The 22,627-nt window shown below is 38.6% G+C and overlaps 1 protein-coding gene and 1 pseudogene across 2 annotated transcripts; one reads left to right on the forward strand and one right to left on the reverse strand.

The window, feature by feature from the left end:
- Window positions 1-2,646: 2,646 nt before the first annotated feature.
- Window positions 2,647-3,990, reverse strand: LOC137063150 (putative nuclease HARBI1; annotated as a pseudogene).
- Window positions 3,991-4,845: 855 nt separating this feature from the next.
- LOC137062172 (lysosomal proton-coupled steroid conjugate and bile acid symporter SLC46A3-like) lies at window positions 4,846-14,658 on the forward strand. Of its 2 annotated transcripts, XM_067433005.1 has the most exons (7): window positions 4,846-4,949; window positions 5,204-5,333; window positions 7,254-7,459; window positions 10,242-11,106; window positions 12,137-12,220; window positions 12,469-12,625; window positions 14,375-14,658. In XM_067433005.1, exons 3-7 carry the CDS (start codon window positions 7,271-7,273, stop codon window positions 14,439-14,441), a joined length of 1,362 nt encoding a protein of 453 aa, XP_067289106.1. In that variant the 5' UTR covers window positions 4,846-4,949; window positions 5,204-5,333; window positions 7,254-7,270; the 3' UTR covers window positions 14,442-14,658. The 2 variants fall into 2 exon arrangements, with proteins under 2 accessions (XP_067289106.1, XP_067289105.1); XM_067433004.1 differs by lacking the exons at window positions 4,846-4,949; window positions 5,204-5,333 and adding an exon at window positions 6,231-6,431.
- The last annotated feature ends 7,969 nt before the right edge of the window (window positions 14,659-22,627 follow it).

Consider the following 22,627-nt stretch of genomic DNA (forward strand, 5'->3'; position numbering starts at 1 on the left):
TATGGAAAAATCTCTTTAGGAGAACAGTCGTTTAAAAATACTTAAATTATCTTGAAATCACAAACTGGAAAAGTAAATTAATTAATTGGAGAATGTGGGAAACCTGCATGTATACTGCAACTGTCTTAATTTAACATTTGATAGATATATGTAGAGATTATTTTACATTGTCTGTGTGCTTTATAATTGTGGCCTGGAGATGGCAGTATAGGCACATATATAAAAATGGCAGCCTATTGGTGAATTCCCACACTACTCTCACTTAATCTTTTAATGGTAGAAAGAGTAAGAGTAGTATACTAGTATGCGGTTCTGAATTCAGCACATGTCTTAGCAAAGTTTGAATGTTTATTGATTGGCCATTTATTGGTAATGTTTTAAACATGTTGGATGTGGAATGGATGGTAAGACTTTTATACACTTATGAGGATTTTTGTTGTTGTTGTTCACTATATATATTTTTTAAAAGTAACATTGGAATATATATTGTATTTTTTTATTTACAATATTTTTTTTTTCCTGACAAAATTAAACTGAATAAACAATTGAAATTTTGAATTGCTTAAATCTCTGGAGAAAAATATAGTGTGATCCTGTGTATATAGAAATCCACTGATGTCCGTCCTGTCACACCTCCCCGGGGATTTGATTTCTGAGCCCCCCTGATTTTTGACGTGATGAGAGATCAGAGATCTGCAGTTCTTCGTAATTGTAGTCAGAGTGTCTGCCGGGTGAAAGTATGATAAATCTGAAGTGGAGGGGCGGTGGGCTTCTCTGGTTTCCAAACTGAGGCTCCACACTGCTGACTCCACATGATCTACCTTACCACAGACTGCTGTCTCCCCCACACCCTCTGTTTATCTCCCTCTCTCATTTCTTGCTTTTAATCTATGTATATCTCGTTTTGCTTTCTCCCCTTTCTATGCACTCTCTTTATTTCATCTTTATTCAGATACACACACACACACATAACAGCTACAACTATTGATTTAAAAAAACCAATTAAATACTAAAATTAAGTGTGTTTGTGTGTGTATAGAATAGATGGATAGATATCACACAACATGTGCCAATGTATCGGCTATTGCATCCTAAAAAAAAATGATATTCATTGACTTTTCGATGCAACCCCAACTCCAAACGTTCTTGATCAAGACAAAATATAAAAATATAATTCAAAGTGGTGAGTATTTACCACAATACCACAACCTTTGATTATTTTTGCGAACATTTTATCATAAACACTTGTTTGCAGCAAACAGAAAAAAGTGTGAACTACGTAAAACTGGGGGAGGGCCACCTCTTCCAGAATACACTGTGGCGGAGGAGTTGGCTATAAGTAATAATAAGGGAAGGCCTATTATGGATGGCATTACAGATGCTGTGCAATCTGACCCTGGTGCTGGCTCCTGTAAGCAAGTGACACTGGGTGTGCTATGCATTACTTTATTTTATTTTATTACTCTAACTTCAAATTTTTCTAACTTTGTTCTGCGGTAGAGGGCAATGCAGTGTCCCTGTTGAAGCCTGCACACATGCACGCAGTCTCTCACACAGATGTTAGTATGCAGCAGACAGAACACCATGCATGAACATAGCCTGCTTTATAACAGTTGCTTTACATTGGCCTACTTTTATTTATTAGGGTGACGCAAATGAAGACACTCTCTCTGTGTGTACTGAAACAGCTGCTGAGATGAATGCACTGGACTTTTTTTTAATGACACATTTGAATGTGTTATATATAAGTGACTGTCCCTTACACTTATCTTTATAGGATTTTTCACAACCTGCCCTAGAAACTGAGGCCTCTACTTCAATGGGCTACAGGAGGAATGTGAACAAAGTAATGCTTTAAACCATTGACATAAATTACAGTCAGTCACTATAAATCACTTTAAATCACTATAAATTACAGTTAAATCACTATATACACTATAGTCATGCCACTTTAAAAAAAAAAAAAAATTATTTGGCCTCCAGAAAACTTTAAATTGTTTGTGGTGGAATTATGTTTCAGGTGGAAACAGACTCTGTCAGGGGCCTTTACAAAAGGAGTCTAGAACTAGACTGTTCCCTAAAGGAGCTGGACTGTGAGCTGAGAAGGCTCCAAATTAAAAAAATTAAATTGGAGATCAAACAGCTGGAAAAACAGATCTCAGTATGTGACCTTATTTAACCAAGTAACACTTTAGTATAAACATTCTATGAATATTTATTAATTTAAGTGAACTTTCTTTTGCTCTTTCTTCCTCCCTAGTGTTATGCCCCAGTATGGGTCATATTGTGTGGGTTTGGTTGTCCTTTGTTTCTTTTCTCATAGGTTGGAGTTGGCGTGAGTGGCATCCTGATCACTGATGGTCTACACCTGTGCTAGAGCTGATGCCGGCAATTATAAGCAGCTCCCTTCAGTGGTCATGGCACGCGCTCTCTCCCCTCGTGCCAGTTTGGTCGTCGGCGTCTTCATTATTATTCTGTTGTCGTTTGGTCCTGTCTGTTACTTTATTACTCTTACTTTAATAAATGTTATTTCTTTGTGCATTTAGCAACGTGTCATCTCCTTTGTCGCGGCTTGTGAGCTGGCCGTGACACTAGCCACAAGACCAATGAAACAGTTTGAGACCAGTCTACAGTGTCAATGTGCTTTTAGTAAGTAAAATATTGTGTTGTGATTGCATCTCTGACAGCTGCCCCAGCTGGGTGGTCAAGTGTGATGGGGTCAATTTCATCGGGGAGAAGCTGGTTTTGTGGTGGGACTGGCTCCTTTCTGATGGTGGCTATAGTGTGCAGAATGGCACATGCAGCCACTATCTGTGATGCCTGCTCCGGTGACACTCTTAAGCGCCGAAGGCAGTTGAAACGTGCCTTTAGGATTCCAAAGGTCATCTCGATCTTGACCCTGGTTTTACTGAGGGCCACATTGAAGCGGTTTTGTGGCCCTGTGTGAGGATCAGGATGGGGAGTTAGCAAAAACCTCTGGCATGCATAACCCCTGTCTCCTACCAACAGGCCATCAAAAAGCCCTGTCATGGAACAGAAAAGGGGAAAATTGTGTAAGTTTGTCACAACTAAAATGAACACTTCAGAGTGTCTTGTACTGTACCAAATTTAACTTGCCTTCCTCAAAGCGCTGACACAACACTCACAGAAAATACGGGAGTCATGCACTGAGCCAGGCCATTTAGCATCCAAACTTGTGATCATGCATTCATGATCACAAGTCATCTGCAGATTAAATGTACTAAATCATTGTCCTGTTAAAGTTATTATTCAGTGAAAGGTTAATCTCAATGCAAGTGGAAAATCCTCTCACCTGAACAAGGACTTTCTGTTAACATAATCAACCTCATGTTCTCCTAGAGCAGTGGAGATTGCAACATGTGTGCAGTCTATTGCTCCTATGACTCTAGGGAATCCTATTATAGGATTTAAACAATTATATTTAATTCTTAAGCTAATGTATAATATATTTAAGTGCTCTAAATAAAATCTGCTTTAAAAATTTGATCCTGCAAGATCCTGCATGTGAACGGTTAAATTGTTCATATGTCACGCTATCAATATCTTACCAGCAATTTTATAAAAGCCCTCTTTTATAGACATGGTCGATAAATGTCTAGGGAACACAATGAAGCCATTTATGTACCCCTGCAGTGCAAGAATGGTTCGACAAACCGTGTTTTTCCCAAGGTTCTCTGCATCACCGACCGCATACAAGTATGTACCACTTGCAAAAAATCGCAACGCAATACATACCATTTGCGGTACAGTAAGGGCATGGCTTCGACGAGTCACATTTGCAATGTGTGGCTCAAGAAGTTCGCAAATATAACAGATTCCTTCTGCGGAAAATCTGTATCTTTCATATAAGTACGTATCAGGAAAGTCAAGAGGATTTTGTCTGTCCCTAAAAACTCTTTCTCTACGAAGTGCTCTTCTAACAATTTGCGCGGAGATGTCCACAGGATTTGGTAGAAAAGGTGAAGCCATTGCAACAGACTCTGGGAATTTGTTACGTCATCTATATTTTTTATTTGCTCACAGCTGATTGGTCACATTAAATCTGAGATCTCGAATCCAGAACATAACCTGCCCCGGAGCAGGTTAGCCGTGCAGCGTAAGATACCATGGCAACGAACACTGATTAAAGCCGAGCTACTTTCAGTACCTAAAACCCAGGATTGGCACAAACTAAGCTTAAACATATCTGGCTAGCCAGCTAAACCGGCTTCATGGTATAGGCCCCAGGAAGACCTTCTGAGCGGATTAAAGCAGAGTTTTTTTTCTTCATTTTTTTGTTTTTGAAAATGACAATTTAAATGACAAAAAGCAGATAAATTAGGAATATTTAACTGCCATTGTTACAATAACATGTAATCATGTAATCAATAAAAAAGTAACTGTTATATAATTACGAGTATTTTTTATATGTACACTCTAAAAAAATATTCAGTGGCTTAGTAAATATCACAGTAATAATTAACTTTATTAACTTAATAAAATCTCTCAATATTATTTACTTGATGGTTTTAGTTAAACATACCAAAATAATTGACTAAAAATCCAACAGTTATTTTGTCTAAAATGTATAGTTATATTTAAGATTTTTCACTAAAATAATTTAGTATTCAAATAACCAATTATTTATTTTAAATATATTAATACATTTGTGAAATTTATTTCAAAATATTTGAGAATGGAGAATTAAACCGATCTGTTTCAAGAACCACAAATATTACTTAATTAAAATCAAGATTATTAATATTTAAGACACATTGAAGAAATTGAGTAAATTTACTGGATTAAAACAATGCACCCCTCCCCCACCCTCTGACGCAACGACAGCTCGACGGTTGAGTGAGTGCGGATATTTGAATTCTCCTCAGTCACCAGAGCAGTTTCTTCTTCTCAGCGTAGCAGAATTGGGGCATTTCCTCTGTGAAATTCAGGTTTGTATGTTTTATTTTTTTTTAAAAAATGTTTTAATCTATATAATCATTACTGTGCTAAAAGGCATTTTATTTAATTCAAAACAACATACAGGGATAGTGTGAGTCACCTTAAGTTAATGTGTGGCGTTGGTCTTTGAAACGCCTGCTGTGTTGCTCAAAACACACAACTTTATTTCCTAAAGATAATGAATATAATGAATTTGGATGATAAAATCTTATATTAAAACTGGGCACTGTTTGTTTATTGTCAGGTTATGGAGTCTGGCACCTCGCAGCATCTTTCAGCTACGAATGAAACGCAGGACAGGTCTCGAGTTCAAAGTCCGTCCATCTCAGGCTCGAGAAACAGCGCTGATACGGTGGAAATGGGATAACAGACCGGTTGATTACACTTTTTTTTTTTTTTACCTGTTTAATTTTTACTTCTAAAATGTTTGTTACATGAGTTTAAATGTTGTAAAATAACTGTTATTCTCTACATGTCAAAACAGTAATATATGCTGTAACGTTATTGCTGTAACGTACTCATGTAAGGCCATGTCATGTATAAGTGTGTTTGTGTGGACTGTGGAGTATTTTACAAAGGTTTAGAGGAAATTAAAGTTATACTATACAAGTTAGTAATACTCATAAATAAAAACAGTTCATATTAGTCATAAATATTGTTTTTAAATGCTTTTTACCAAATTTTTTCTACTCAATTGAATTTGTAACAAATGCCATTACTCAGATCTACTTAAATTTTTTTTACTTACATTTACTCAGTTCATATGGTGTCTATAATTGATTTCACTGCTTTAAAATGTACTCAATTTTTTAGTGTAAAAATATTTCACCAAAAAAATTGAGTAAATCATAGTATAAGTTTTTAGAGTGTAGCCTAATGTAGTAGGCTAATCTAACAACAAGTAGCCTACTTATTTGGAATCTTATTACAAAATCAGATCACATGTAGGCCAATGATTTACTACCTAGCATTTACAATACAATTGACTATATTGCAGTGGTTCTCAATCAGAATAAATATATAATAAAATTGTAATCATATGCTTTGAAATTGATTTGTAAAAACAAATGAATAGGCTATGTGAATTAATTACCTTACAAAAGCATTCTGAAAATACTATATTATATACAATTTTTGTTCCCCCAGAAGCAGTCGTTAGTGCACTTTAAATTATAATGTATCAAAAGGTTCAAAACAAAAATGCACATTTAAACGCCCCTCGCATTTTCACAATTCATCCGCACATTCGGGGGTGATTGGCAGCTTCACCAACCAAATTCAACTGACCAATCAGAATATCACGGGCAGGAAACCGGCGTTTCATAATATTGCGATAAGTCATGTTTCATAAACAAAAAATTCATATACTTCATAACTGCCACAACGCTTTCAAAGGAGTCTCAGCAGAAGAGAGGAACTTCTGTTGCATTTATTTAATGAAGATACACGTCCTAAATCAGTTTGCATTGTCCGTAAGTAAACTAGACAGGTCACTGTCCATGCTGTTCAGCAGTTGACAGTTTTATTTGAGCTGTCATGATGCTAGGAGCTTGATATTTAACCAGTTTAAGAGGTTGAACCAATTATGTTGGGCTACAATTAGTCTGATCATTTGGACCAAGCCTGCAGTCTCCCTCTCATTTACTGAAGCTTTCGCGCCTCGATCGCCCCCCGGTGACCGGTCCCAGTATAGCCGCCCCTCTGTGTTTTCTAATGGACGCGAGGCAAACTAAATAATAAAATGACACTTCAAAAATGTTTCCCCAAAGTTAGTTTATGTCACTGAAGGCAGTTATCATCACGATGATTTCATTTCAGGTGTTCGTTTTAAAAATAAGTTTACTTTGAGTTAGTTATTTGATGCTATAAAAACGGGGGTGTGACGTCATGATTGACAGCTGAGACTGACGGCTTCTCTGAGTGAAGTTGTCACTGAGGCACTAACGGACTTTTTTCGAAATTTTTGGGAGCAGATTAGAGCTTTAGCTTTAATTTCTACATTTCCATAACTGTTTATTTCACACCAACATTATTAATTGTTCTGCATCTGCGAGAGTGTGGGCGGGCTTTTGATATCGCGACTGTACTTCCTGCTCTACTTCCTGCGCTCTACTGCGCAACTCCGGTCCCGAAATCGCTACTGCGCAGACTCGGTCCCAAGATGTCCGCGCCGTGCAAGGCCGCCTGAAAGCTTCAAATCTGCCAAGCGGAAACGGATGATGTCGAGTCGTCCATATTTTTTTACGGTCTATGATTTGGACTGATACTTGTCTGTGTTCATCTTGGCTTTTCAGCGCACACCATCGACACTATGAAGAGGCTGTACTTAATTGAGCCGATCGTCGCGATTTACGCCTTTGCCAGTTTCATGATTTATCCCCTCGTGTCTCAGTACGTGTATCGCAGACTGTGGCTGGAGATCACAAACTCATCTTACCCAGTGTCCGACGACACTTCCCGATGCGCCGCCAACAGCAGCAACCACACCAGCCAGCAAAAGGTAAGGGTTTTCATATGTCGCATGAAAATCTGACAACGACATAATTTGGATACTTAAATTAGTTCACCCTAAAATGAAAATTCTGTCATCATTTACACTCCCTCAACTTTTTCAGAACTAAACAGTTGATGTTCCCCATTGATTTCCATTGTAAAATACTGTAAACATCAACTATTTGGTTACCGACATTCTTTAACATCTTATTTTGTGTTCAGCAGAAGAAAGAAACTCATACAGGTTTTGAACAAGTCGAGGGAGAGTAATGACAGAATTTTCATTTTAAGGTGAACTATTCCTTCAAGCCACGCTTAAAAATGAATGTCATTGAATTATATAGCAACTTTTCAAATCAACTGGAGACTCAACTTTTCTCATAGTTAGCAGTTGCTTTTAACCAATATATTTTAGTTTAATTCCCCTTCAGGTCCACACAGGTGTCTAACTAAGTAAGCACTACAAAAAGTTTATAGCATTATCCGAATTGGTCTTGTCATGTCCACTATTTACAGTTTTAGGCATTTTTTTCCCAAAGATAAAATAAATATATATACTTAAATATAAGCCCTCTTTATATTAGGCTCACAATAGGCATAACACTTATTTACACTAAGTAATTAATTAATAGCTACTAATTATATCTTCATAATTATAGTATAATTACATGTAATAATTACCTTCTCTAAAAAGTATTGCATTATTTATTGATAATTATTTTCTTAATCCCATATCGACCTCAACCAGTTGAACAATACAAGGATGCGCAAACTGTGCTTTAATTCTTTAGTTATTTTTGAATGGACCAAGGTTTCATTTGAAACATACATTTTAACTTTAGACATTAATTTATCATTACTTAACTCCACTATAGTTGAGCCAGAATGGTGACTTTAAAATTTGGCATCACAAATAAAAATTGTCATTGAAAACAAAAGCAGAACTGAAAAAGGAAACATTGGCATTGAAACATTTGCATTGAAAACAGTTGTATTGGCATTGAAACAAGTATTGGCAATGAAAAAATAAAATAATTAAAATCTTACAATCTTATTCTTTTATTGTATTGGGATTTATTTGTATTTTTCAATGACAATCTTCAGATTTTTTCTTCATGTCACTCTTTTTCAGTGACAGATTTTTTTTACAATATCAGTTTTTTTTCAATGTCACTGATTTTCAGTTTCAACTTTCTGTCACTGTTTTGGCGTGGAGAGGGGCGGGGTCTGAGGGGAGGGGTAAGTAGAGCGTAGTTTGCATATCATTTGCATATAGGTATACTGAAGCAGTAGGCCGAGCGTCACTTTACTGGAACTCGTCGTCAGCTCTGAAGCCTCTGGCATGACAAATGTCCGGGAACTTCCAAGCCGCAAGTAAGTCTGTTTTTTTTTATCTGCCATTTACATGTTTATTCACGTGCAACCTGGCCGGTTTGCTTAACTTTTAACGGCCGTTATGCTGTTTTTTTTTCTCCTGACGTCGACTGGAACATGTAAATTACTAATATTAGCCGTGTTGGCTAACTTAACTGTGGTTAATGCAGGGTCAAATATAAACACTGGTCACCATGCATATGCACCGAATAAGGCTAAAAGTCCGGTTGAAAAAAACTGACATTGTAAAAAAAATCTGTCACTGAAAAAGAGTGACATGAAGAAAAAATCTGAAGATTGTCATTGAAAAATACAAATAAATCCCAATACAATAAAAGAATAAGATTGTAAGATTTTAATTATTTTATTTTTTCATTGCCAATACTTGTTTCAATGCCAATACAACTGTTTTCAATGCAAATGTTTCAATGCCAATGTTTCCTTTTTCAGTTCTGCTTTTGTTTTCAATGACAATTTTAATTTGTGATGCCAAATTTTAAAGTAGAGTTGTTTTATAGTCTAGGGGGCATTTAGTAACTGTAATTAAATTACAGAAAAATTAAGAGTAGTCCTATACCCTTTTAAAGAGAAAAGTAATTCAAGTAATTGCTAATTATTTTTGGCTTGCCAGACTTGATTAATGCTTGGATCTGGTAACACAGGTTTTATTTTATAATAATAATAAAAAAAACTATTATAAATGTATTTTTGTGAAATGTATATACTCTGGAAAAAATTAAGAGACCATTTAACATTGATTTTTCAATGCTAAGTGTTCTCTTAATTCTTTCCAGAGCTGTATTTGAAAAGTATGCTATCTTTATGTGAAATAAATTCCCCTTGATTTGTTATTATTTATTGTTATTATCCATTGTTATCATATGACATTTTTAAATGAGGCCGAGAACTAAAAAATCGGTTATTTTAAGTTCATTATCTTTTGTGCATGAATTGTGCTCTTTGCTATGGAATACTTCATTCTGATTGGTGAAGTCATTGCTGAACTCGATCAGTCAAATATTTCTCACCCATGGCAACACTGTTTAACAGACCGGTTCAATGTTTAATGTGCAGGTGTTCAGTCTCTTCCCATAGCAAGACAGAACCCTAATAAGTTAGTAAATTCCTAAATAATAAGTAAACCAATAACTCAAATCAATAATTCATGCCCAATATGACAAAATAAAAAGTCTTGATTATTTTAGTATATCCCTTAAATTAGAGTTCCACCTGTTGTTTAAGATAACTGTCTGTTGTAGTATAGTTGTGGTCATTGATACCTAAGCAGAAACATCTGTGTTTCATTTCCTCTTTCTTATTTGGACCAAGAAGTGCATCACATGTCATAAGATACAGTATGCACACGAGTTTTGTATGCACATCTGTTTTATTTATTTTTGCTCTCTTTTTTTCAGGAGGTGCAGAAAGCAGCTTCTCTGTTCTCCATGTACAGTGATTTGTCTTCCATGATCCCCAGTCTCATGGTGACCCTCCTCCTGGTGGCCTACAGTGATCAGCGCGGGCGAAAGATCACCATTATTATGCCCCTCATTGGGTCTCTGATCTACACGCTTTCATTCCTGGTGGTCTCCTTCTTCGAGCTTAACCTCTATCTTCTCATCGCCGCCTCTTTTGTAAATGCCCTCTTTGGCGGTAGCGGCACCATGCTAGGTGGCTGCTTCTCCTACGTAGCCGATTTATGCGTGGACGACAAGCAGAAAACCCTTCGCATGGCCGTGGTGGACATGATGATTGGTTTATTGGCAGGTGTGGCGTCAATCTCCACAGCATACTTCCTGCATGTGTCCGGTTTCAACTGGCCTTTCTTTACTTCAGCCCTATTTCAGATGGTTAACTTGCTATACGCCATCTTCATTCTGGAAGAAACCAGGGTGATTGACCGGTCAGAGAATGCGGCTTGTTGTCGGGCCTTGCAGAAACTAGCATTTGGTATCTACAACTTGTTTGCAGGAGGAAGTAATCGAACAAAATGGGTTCTCTTGCTGCTGATTGTCACATTTTCCTCCTTATCTTTTGTCAATACCGGGGGTCTGTCCATAATCACACTTTACGAACTCAATGAGCCGCTGTGCTGGAGCGAGATCCTCATCGGCTATGGCTCTGCGGCCGGCGCCTCCATTTTCATCACTAGTTTTCTTGGTGTGTACTTGTTCTCCCTCTGTCTCTCTAACAAAGCCATCGTCTTCATCGGGATGCTGTCAAGCTTTATAAGCATGTTGATGACGGCTTTCGCAAAGACTACGCTTATGATGTTCCTCGGTGAGGATGCACGCTTACACTAAAATGTTTTAGGGTATCTTATAAAATGAATTAATTATGGCAAATGTAAATATTAGGGCTGTCAAACAATGAATAACATTCACACACACACACACACACACACACACACACACACACACACACACACACACACACACACACACACACACACACACACACACACACACACACACACACACACACACACACACACACACACACACACACTATGTATTTACAAACTTTTGATGCGATTAATAGATTTTCACAGCACTATATATATATATATATATATATATATATATATATATATATATATATATATATATATATATATATATATATATATATATATATATACTACAAAATACTTTCAAATTTTCAAAGTATCGGCCTTAATATGAATATCTTTGAATTATTGAACTGGCCAGAATCTCTATCTTTTAAAAGCCTTGCATTTTTTTCTTCTTTAAAGTAAGGTTAACAATAAAACAATAATGAAGGGGGAATGAGAGATTGACTAAACCTTCAACAATTAATACATTTTATAAGACGTCACAGTCAAAATAAATTCTTTATATGTGTGTCCTATCTCACAGCTCAATTTTGCTCTTAATATAAAAGTGGTATATATGTGCACTGCATGTGTGATATTATGAATTTTAATTATGATTTATAAAATGAATTAAGAACAAACAGACGCTGTTCCTGGGTTATAGCAACCTCACATATCTTATCACATTTTATGCATTTATTATATGTACAGTAATACCAAGATAAAGTTTGCTCAATTAACTTCTTTGATAACTGTCTGAAGACAATTACACTGGTAACCATACTAAAGTGTTAATGAATTTCATTATCTAATATTATCAATGATCTGTTCTACATGTTGGACCCTGTTTTTTCGGTAAATTAGCTGTACATATTATTAAGTCAATATGAACTGTACATTTGTAGCCGTTTAAATATGTCATTTTGGAGGCCTTGTTTGTTTAGTTAATGTGAGTATTGATATGTTTGCTTACAGTGAGGATTCCTGCTATATTTGCTGTCATGCCGTTCCCCGTCCTGCGTTCGATGATGTCAAAGGTCGTCTCAAAGTCTGAGCAGGGTAAGTGGCTCTCTGAAAATCACTGTTCCAGGCAAAACTCCTTATTCAGCTAGATGTCGGTCATAAGAGCTCGTCTGGCTCAAGAGACTGTGACTATGCACCATAAAGGCATTTATTCAAAATAGTGTTAAATCTAAGAATCCTAATGTGAAATGTAAATTAAAAGTAGTTTGGTTTGTACTTTTACCCTGTATGCATTTTTCCTTTGAAAAGACAATCATGTTAGACTTTTCCTTGTGTACCCTCAGGAGTGCTCTTTGCCTGTGTGGCTTTTATGGAAAACCTGAGCAGTAACGTGTCCGCTGCGGTTTTCAGCAGAATCTATGCAGACACTGTGGCATGGTGTCCTGGTTTTGTCTTCCTGTTGAGTGCTGGACTCTGTCTCATTCCCCTAAGTCTACTAGGGTAAGAGCTGCACTGAAACATAACCAGTTACTGATGCTTTAAAATGTCTAAACCGTGCATTTAAGCCACCACTTTAAAATGAGTGCTGACTATATAGCACTTTGGGTATGAGAGCGTGTAAAAAATTCTACCCAATAACGATAAGCCAATAATTATTTTCACTTTAGGGCTGATAAATCTTTGATACTATAATTCCACACTTTTATATAATGCTGTCATTTTATCAAAAAAAAAAAGTTTTTTTCAAAGTGCCACTATTATGCTTTTTCAAATATTACCTTTCATGCAGTGTGTAATATAGCTGTTTGTGGTAAATGTAAAATGTATGCAAAATTTGTAGCTGAGGCCTGGAAGAGTTTGGTTGCAGTGCAATCATTCGTAAAAACTTTATCAAGCACGAACAAAGCTTCTGGAGCTGGAATTCCATCATACGCGTTGTAAGCGTCAGACCAATCACATCAACAAACAGGGCCATCTGACCAATCAGAGCAGAGTAGGTTTGTGAAAATCTTTCAACAAATCGTTTTCAGACTCTTTGAGAAATGAGGTGATGTCCAACGTATCTTATTATGCACGTAAACTTACGGGTAGAGTTAGGGACAGGTGTGGTGGTGTGGGTCAGTTTAAGGGTAGGGTTAGGTGTAAGGGAAGTGCCAACTGTGTAATTACAAATGTAACTACAGAAATTAATTACAGACGTAATTACATACAGGTATTTTTTTTAAATGTAAGTACAATGTAAAAACATGTATGTACAAAATAAGTGCATTATATCAAATGATTAATTAAAATGTTAGTACATAGTAGTTAAGGCCACCTAATATAAAGTGGGTCCCAAAATTTCATGCAGGTTTGGAACAACTTGAGGGTGAGTAAATGATGACAGAATTTAAATTTTTGGGTGAACTATCCCTTTAAGGAAACCTTAGGAAACCTCCAAAACAAAATAGGGGTACTTTAACGGCTTTAAATCGATTTTTATTTAGAGATTTTGCTAAAGATTACATTTGACATCGTTATTAAATTATTAGTGAATTTTAGATGGTGGCAAATATAATCTAAACATAAAAATATGGGAATTTCCAATATCAGCCGATATCAATATATAAAAAATTTGTACCGCTATACTGTGCATTCCTGCGTATTTTTGTAATATTACTGACCACCACAATGTCTTTCATTTATACACATGATTTACATTAAGCTCAGTTTTGTATTATATGATATGCTTTCTGGTCAGGAAAACAACTTGTTGAACCAATAGAAATAGGTTATTCATAACTTTGAACGAACATGAATCTGTACTTCCGTGAACATATTGTTCCTCATTTCTCAATGCCAGCTAAGGCTTACATTTCGTCTTTCCCATTTTGCATCTGCTGCTTGTATTGTTTGTTATACATGAGAGTGTGTACACTTTAAAAAAATATTGTTGGTTTAACTTCAAAAAAAGTAACTTTAAAAAAAGTTGGTTTAACCTGGTTGCCTTAAATTTTTTAGTTTATTGAAATAAAAAATGTAAGTTGATACAATGAAGGAAATTGGTTTAGTAAATAGAAACTATGCTTACACAATCTTTTAATAATATTTGAATAAGGATTGTTGATTCTCAAAAATTTTCATTGAATTAACTCACATTTTTTATTTCAATCAATTCAAAATTTAAGGCAACCAGGTAACTTATTTTTAAAATATTTTTTTTACAGTGTAGTTAATGCTGATTCATTCTGACTCTGTGTCTCACTCCAGAATCCTTAGGTGTGTCCATCCGTTGGATTCTAATGACACTCAGACACTTATCAGAAGATGGGACTGAAGCTTCAGATGACCCACCTGTAGCTTAAAATCAAATACCTCAGTCATTCACCTCGATTCCCCTGTGAGCTTCTTTACTTTCCTCATACAGACACAGGGGGATCAACTAAGAAATGGAAACATCTGAGCACATGTGCAACAGAACACTCTGTTCAAGCCAAAAGTCTATTATTAGTATTTTCAGTCATCAATGTGGTCATTAGGGAAGGCCACAATAAAAGGGCACATAACTATATTTCTAAAGGGAAATATATTTTATTATAATAATGTAATAATAATATGAGCAAAAAAACGTTTTTTTTGCATTTCCTAAAATAAATATTAGTAGGTTGCAACAAAATGGGATTAAAGTTTAAGGTACAGTAAGATTAGGTTTAAGCTTTAGTTCTGTTTTGTCCACAAACTAGAATCAATAAGTAACTGTGAAAGGCTTCTATAAGTGTTTAAAGGAAGTGTATGTAAGATTGTGACCAAAACTGGTACTGCAATCACTTTCAAATAACTGTAGAGCGGTGTTTCCCCTCTCCCCCTCCCCCTGACTCGAGGTTGCCAGATAGGCTGCAGGATCAGCTGTAACGTTTGTAGCTGCAGCTGTGACAACTAGAGCAGATCTGGCAACCTGGGTGCTGAAACACTACTGACTCGTGATTGGTAGATAGGTGGAGGGCGGAGCTTCAGGCCAAAACACAACATGTCAACTTCAGTTGAGGGCTGCAAAAACCACTTTTAAATGACAATATCCTGGCCGGACTACTGTTGTCAGTGATATAAGTATTGAAATTAACAGGATTTCTTAATGTCTAGTGACATATCAGGGCCATTTTATGATGAATTGAAATACATATCTTACATACAGTTCCTTTAATATATGCAATGGGCAAATATGCAATTACAATTCAGTATGCAAATAGATGTAAGAAAGAAGACCAGTCAAATTTAGTATGCAAATATAACATTGATATCATCACTGGCAATAGCACTTTTGAAGAAATTTAGGATTAAATACTGAAAATCAAGGTCATACTGAATTCATTCATTGTATGTACTGAATTAATTGCAGAAGTTTAATACTTAAAGATTTAATATTTAAGAAATATCAGTACATTGCTGCTTTACAAGTACAGTAATTATCTAAAGTTTGGACTGATGTGCAATACGTTCTTGTTCTGTTTAGGCATAAAGCTTTTTTAAAGTTATCTCTGCTTTTAAGTGTGGCAGGTTTTGACTAGTCTGGTTTTATATTTGCAAAGATCTGAGTCGTGAGCAATTCAGTCAATAAGCTCTGACCTGCCATTCATCTTTTATTAATCGTCTGTCCTGTGTGGTGCAGTAGAAAATTGCTGTGTTGTGCGATAAACATTCTATACAAAAATATGTATTGAAACAAATTGATTGGTATAGATGTGTTTACTTTGTTTGGAGGATTAACTCTGAAAAAGTGATTTTTTTGGAGAATTGGGTAGATCATTCAGGTTTTTCTTAATAAAACATTTAAGTTTTTGTACTTATGCCCCATATATTTGTGCTCATATACACAGAGGGCTCTTTTAGCAATCTGAGCATGTGGTCTAAAGTGCATGGAGCAGGTGCACTTATGGGCTATTTGAATTCACTTTTGCTAGTTTAACAATGTAAAAAAATTGTACCTCTCTTAAAGAGTCATGGGTGTGTTTTGGGCATAATGTGGTATAAGGTAGGCTACATCAGAGTCTCATCTCTCATTCCCTTTAAAATCCATTTGCCTTTGCACTATTGCTGATTTGTTATATACATGGTAGAATTTGAGTGAGAAATCGTTTTATTTTTAATATTAAAAAATGTCTGTGTGCTGCTGCGTGTCCCTGTGTGTGTAATTAGCAGAGTGAATGCACCGGCTATAGGTGCATATTACTAATGCGCACTTTAAATAACACAAAAAATACTGCGCTTTTGATATAGACCAGGTTTTTGTTGGTAATGGCGCAGTAGTTTTCAGTTGCCTCAAAATAGCAGCGCGCCAACAATAAACACCTCGTTTTCAGAACAACACGCCCATTTTCAGCAAATCATTTGCTGGACGTGAAAATGATTACTGCGTCAGGCGGAAACTAGCAAAAAACACTTGTGTGACACCTGGCAACCCATTGCCCCGAGTGTATGATAGGGCCCAGAAACTACATTGTTCAGCACATGCGCAATAGAAAAATATGCTGAACTATTACTACTGAAACAAACCAGTTCACCTCATTTATTTACACAACCAGGTTTTTTTAATGAAATAAATAAAATAAATTGCTATAAATCATAAATGGCTGCTGTTTTGAGTTGTTCTGTCAGTTTTACAGGCCCTCTGTGTTATTAGAAACATACTAATTCTGTTTTCCAGGTCTGGAAATGATTAGGTCATAGAAATGATCATTATTAATATGATCAGCTCCTAATTCAGTTGCTAATTTAGTGTCTGCCAAATTAATAAAATATAAATGTTATGGAAAAATCTCTTTAGGAGAACAGTCGTTTAAAAATACTTAAATTATCTTGAAATCACAAACTGGAAAAGTAAATTAATTAATTGGAGAATGTGGGAAACCTGCATGTATACTGCAACTGTCTTAATTTAACATTTGATAGATATATGTAGAGATTATTTTACATTGTCTGTGTGCTTTATAATTGTGGCCTGGAGATGGCAGTATAGGCACATATATAAAAATGGCAGCCTATTGGTGAATTCTGCCCACACTACTCTCACTTAATCTTTTAATGGTAGAAAGAGTAAGAGTAGTATACTAGTATGCGGTTCTGAATTCAGCACATGTCTTAGCAAAGTTTGAATGTTTATTGATTGGCCATTTATTGGTAATGTTTTAAACATGTTGGATGTGGAATGGATGGTAAGACTTTTATACACTTATGAGGATTTTTGTTGTTGTTGTTCACTATATATATTTCTTAAAAGTAACATTGGAATATATATTGTATTTTTTTATTTACAATATATTTTTTTCCTGACAAAATTAAACTGTGAATAAACAATAGAAATTTTGAATTGCTTAAATCTCTGGAGAAAAATATAGTGTGATCCTGTGTATATAGAAATCCACTGATGTCCGTCCTGTCACACCTCCCCGGGGATTTGATTTCTGAGCCCCCCTGATTTTTGACGTGATGAGAGGTCAGAGATCTGCAGTTCTTCGTAATTGTAGTCAGAGTGTCTGCCGGGTGAAAGTATGATAAATCTGAAGTGGAGGGGCGGTGGGCTTCTCTGGTTTCCAAACTGAGGCTCCACACTGCTGACTCCACATGATCTACCTTACCACTGCCGTCTCCCCCACACCCTCTGTTTATCTCCCTCTCTCATTTCTCGCTTTTAATCTATGTATATCTCGTTTTGCTTTCTCCCCTTTCTATGCACTCTCTTTATTTCATCTTTATTCAGATACACACACACACACACACACACACACACACACACACACACACACACACACACACACACACACACACACACACACACACACACACACACACACACACACACACACACACATCCCTGAATCATAGCCCCCTGAACTTCTTGTGGTTGGCTAAGGCAGATAACACTCGCACCCACATGCCACCCAGGGATGAAAAGCATCCACACTCCTAACAAACAGTCGGACCCTTCTCTTAACAGACACATCTGGGGCTTGTTGGACACAGATGTTTCTGCAGGCCCACGCCCCACAACGGGTTAGAGGCACATGCTTGTGTCACATAAGGTAATGTGAACACTGTTTGCAAACACTGCAACATACAAAGTCACCGCCACACCTTGCGTTGTTCCAAAACATGACTTTCTTTTGTGGAACATAAAAGAAGCTATTTTAAGAAATGTTGTTTCTGTTGTCCTTACAATGAAAATCTAGTTACCAAAATTGTGGTTACCAACATTTTTTTAATATCTTTTGTATTTCCTTGACATCACAACATAAAGGTTTGAAACCACTTGAGGATGAGTAACTTTAAACTATCCCTTTAAAAGGATAATATTGTAGTATTTACATCAGTCACTAAGGGTCTATCTGAATATACTTACTCCCCTGTGAAGCAGGTGAAAAACAGTATGTGAAAAGAGTAGAAGAGATACAACTGACACCTTAAAATCACATGACAATATGGCATTTCACGAGTTTGTGTGCCCATCTTAGTGAAAGTGGTACATAGATTTGGCTTGCTGTCTGCTATGGAGGGGCTCGGAGAGGATATTCTCATAGACAGTAAAAGAAATGGACACAGCGACCCCATTGACGTCAACGGCGAAATAATGAAGTCAACCTAGGGGCACTCACTTCCTGATGGCTGAGCGAACTGCGCAGGCTCAGACTGTGCTTGAGGATGTAGATGTGACGTGAGCCTCCTGTCTGACAGCTGTAGGTCTTCTAGTAGTTGTAGAAAGTGAAAGCTGAATCACGTTGTTTAAATATTTTCTCCCGTTGCTTTTGGCTCACTATGGGCTTCTCCCCATTCTTCCCCCTTGACTTTATCAGACTATGTCTCCACGTCCCCCCGACTGTCTCATAGTGTCACGTCACAAACAAGGGAAAAGGGTGAGAGGACTCAAGTGCAGAAAATGATATATTTATTTATAACAAATAAAACAAACTCAAAACAAAACCCACGAGGGGGAAAAACACATAATAGAATAATAAAATATCAACTTAAACAAACCAACAGAATCACGGGGAGGACGGGAGACGCAGACATTACACAAGGATCCAACACAGACTGACGAACACAAGGAGATTATAAAGGGAACAAACAAGGCAGATAATGAGGGAGAACAGGTGGGGCAAATTAACCAATAATCAGATAACGGGGAGGGAACTGACAGGGACACGAGCACATGCTCAACATAACAAAACCCACAAGTGCACACAAGACAGGACAGGCATGTGACATTACCCCCTCCTTAAGGAGCGGCTACCAGACGCTCCACTAGGGACGGGAGGGACAGACCCGGGCGGGACGGGAGGGACAGAGCAGGGAGGGACGGGAGGGACAGACCAAGGAGGGACGGGAGGGACAGACCAAGGAGGGACGGGAGGGACAGACCAAGGAGGGACGGGAGGGACAGACCAGGGAGGGACGGGAGGGACAGACCAGGGAGGGACAGACCAGGGGGGCACGGGAGGGACAGACAAAGAAGGTACAGACAAGGGAGGGGTAAACAAGGGAGGAACGAGGAAAACAAAAAGTTCAGGAGGCCATGGTGGCCCACAAAGTTCGAATGGCCAGGGCGGCCCACCGAGTTCGGGAGGCCCACCAAGTTCAAGCGGCCGGGGCGGCCCATAGAGTTCAGGCAGCCAGGGCAGTGCGGGAAGAGCAGGGCGCCAGGGAGGCGCGGTGAGAGCAGGACGCCTCAGGGGCGCGGTGAGAGCAGGACGCCTCAGGGGCGCGGTGAGAGCAGGACGCCTCAGGGGCGCGGTGAGAGCAGGACGCCTCAGGGGCGCGGTGAGAGCAGGACGCCTCAGGGGCGCGGTGAGAGCAGGACGCCTGGGAGGCATCTCCTGCCCAGCGGCGTCCACTGGAACAGAGTCCACCGGCATAGGGACAACCAGAACTGGGACCACCGGAACACGATCCACCGGAAATGGGACCACCGGAACACGATCCACCGGAACTGGGACCACCGGAACACGATCCACCGGCACAGGGACCACCGGAACACGATCCACCGGCACAGGGACCACCGGAACACGATCCACCGGCACAGGGACCACCGGAACACGATCCACCGGCACAGGGACCACCGGAACACGATCCACCAGCACAGGGGCCACCGGCATACGGTCCGCCGGCAATGGGACCACCGGCACAGGGATCACCGGCACAGGGACCACCGGCACAGGGACCACCGGCACAGAGACCACCGGAACACGATCCACCGGTACAGGGACCTCCGGAACACGATCCACCGGTATAGGGACCACCGGAACATGATCCACCGGAATAGGGACCAGCGGAACACGATCCACCGGCTCTGGGACCACCGGTATCGGGACCACCGGAGCAGGGACCACCAGCACTGGGACCACCGGACTCGGGACAGAGGGAGTCTTACGCTTCCTCCTCCGTTTAGGGACCACCAGCGCAGGAACCACAGGCGCAGGGACCTCTGCCGTCTCTCTAGCCACCTGGCAAGCAAAATAATCCACCGCCTCCTTAAAAGACCTAGAATCCAGGGCTCTCATCACCTCCCACTGAAACGGTTTGTCCAGAGCATAGTTAAAAAGGTCCTTAAGCGCTGTGTCGCCAAGTGTAAGACCTTCTGCAGTCTTGCAAAATCTCAGGGCAAACCTTCTAATATCCATCCCCTCCTGGCGAAGTAATTGCAGAACTCTAAAACGTAAAATCCTCTCAAACTGAGGGCAGGTGTTGAGAGGTTCTAGAATAGAGTCCTTCCTCTGCTGAGTCCTAGACATGGTTGGATCCTTCTGTCACGTCACAAACAAGGGAAAAGGGTGCGAGGACTCAAGTGCAGAAAATGATATATTTATTTATAACAAATAAAACATAAACTCAAAACAAAACCCACGAGGGGGAAAAACACATAATAGAATAATAAAATATCAACTTAAACAAACCAACAGAATCACGGGGAGGACGGGAGACGCAGACATTACACAAGGATCCAACACAGACTGACGAACACAAGGAGATTATAAAGGGAACAAACAAGGCAGATAATGAGGGAGAACAGGTGGGGCAAATTAACCAATAATCAGATAACGGGGAGGGAACTGACAGGGACACGAGCACATGCTCAACATAACAAAACCCACAAGTGCACACAAGACAGGACAGGCATGTGACACATAGACAGTAAAAGATTGCCTGTGAGCATCTCCTCAGGTCTATACGGTAATTTCTCAACTGTGCGACAGAGTCGCGTTGGTTATGACGCAATCGTTAGCCTATTTTTACAAAAACAGCTTCTGTGGGGCGATAGTGTAAGATACAAGGTAACGGAGCCTTTTATGCATTGTCGTGTTTCTTTAGAAATAAACAATGGACAAATGGAGTCTTTAAACGTTTCAGATGTAAAGTTATTCACTGTCAAAGTGACTCAAAAATGAATGGGAGTCAATGGGATGCTAACAGCAGGTGATGGCTTGGTTAGCAATGGCAGCCCCTAGGGGTGGAACGCTTTCCGAGCGCTAGATTACCCCCTTGGATATTCTACCCGAGCTCCGATTGCCCCCCTATAACAGGCAAATAAAATAAATAAAATAATGAATGAGTCATTTATATAGAGCTTTCATATGTACTACTGTACACCCAAAGCGCTTTACACTCGTGTCAGAGATCTCTCCTCAACCACCACCAGTGTGGTGTACAAAATTGTACAAAAGGAGGAGCAGGGGAGGAGGAGGGATGCTTCAGGAACTAAAAAGGGGAAGAGGTAAGCTGCTGGTTTTATACCTTGGTATTAATTGAAAGATTAGATGGGCGTACTCCTCCCGAAATTTCGTTTATTAACTTCACTTTTAGTACATCCAGATTACATGTATACTACAGCCATGGCCAAAAAATTGGCAGTGACATTTGTTTTGCAACACAACGGGGCTGGACAATTAATTGAAAAGTAATCGAAACCGAAATTCAGAGCCACATACCGACTTAATTTTCCCATATCGGTTATTTCGTTTTTTAAAATCCTGTCAATACTTTCCCTTACTTCCTTGTAGTTACGTGACTCCGCCCCGTCCAGTCAGCAGCAAACTCAGGGTCTAAAAAAGATAGTACTCAAAGTTCAAGAACTTTCATGGGTGGGACTTCAGCACTGAACATGCTGATTGGTTGACTCCATGCAGCATTTTATTTCAACCACCATTTTGGTCTGTGTGGTAAGAGTTGTTTGCTATTCGAATCAACAATGGAGTTTAAAAAATACGACGATGAACTGACAACGAGGTTCAGGCTTTATTAAGCTTATGTGCAGAGTACGATCACTTTCATTTATGTCCTCACCAAAGTTCGTCAAATGTATGTGTTTAAAGGCTCGCCAGTTTGAGCATTCTAGTGATTTTAGACCATCGGATGTGTATCATTATATTAAACTGCGCTAATGGATTGTGGCACTCAAACTCACGCACAGAGAAACATTCAGGAGTGCAGAAAACAACTGTCAGCGCTGTTCTGTGATTTATCACTAAAGTAGCTTAG

This window comes from Pseudorasbora parva, chromosome 23 (assembly GCF_024679245.1).
Source record: "Pseudorasbora parva isolate DD20220531a chromosome 23, ASM2467924v1, whole genome shotgun sequence".
NCBI classification, from domain to species: Eukaryota; Metazoa; Chordata; class Actinopteri; order Cypriniformes; family Gobionidae; genus Pseudorasbora; species Pseudorasbora parva.

Bases quoted from the DNA above. Each gene is read 5' to 3' on its own strand.
- LOC137062172 (XM_067433005.1), top strand. From the start codon at position 7,271: ATGAAGAGGCTGTACTTAATTGAGCCGATCGTCGCGATTTACGCCTTT. The intron at 12,221-12,468 runs GTAAGTGGCTCT...GTGTACCCTCAG, and splicing joins CGTCTCAAAGTCTGAGCAGG to GAGTGCTCTTTGCCTGTGTG. The intron at 12,626-14,374 runs GTAAGAGCTGCA...GTCTCACTCCAG, and splicing joins ATTCCCCTAAGTCTACTAGG to AATCCTTAGGTGTGTCCATC.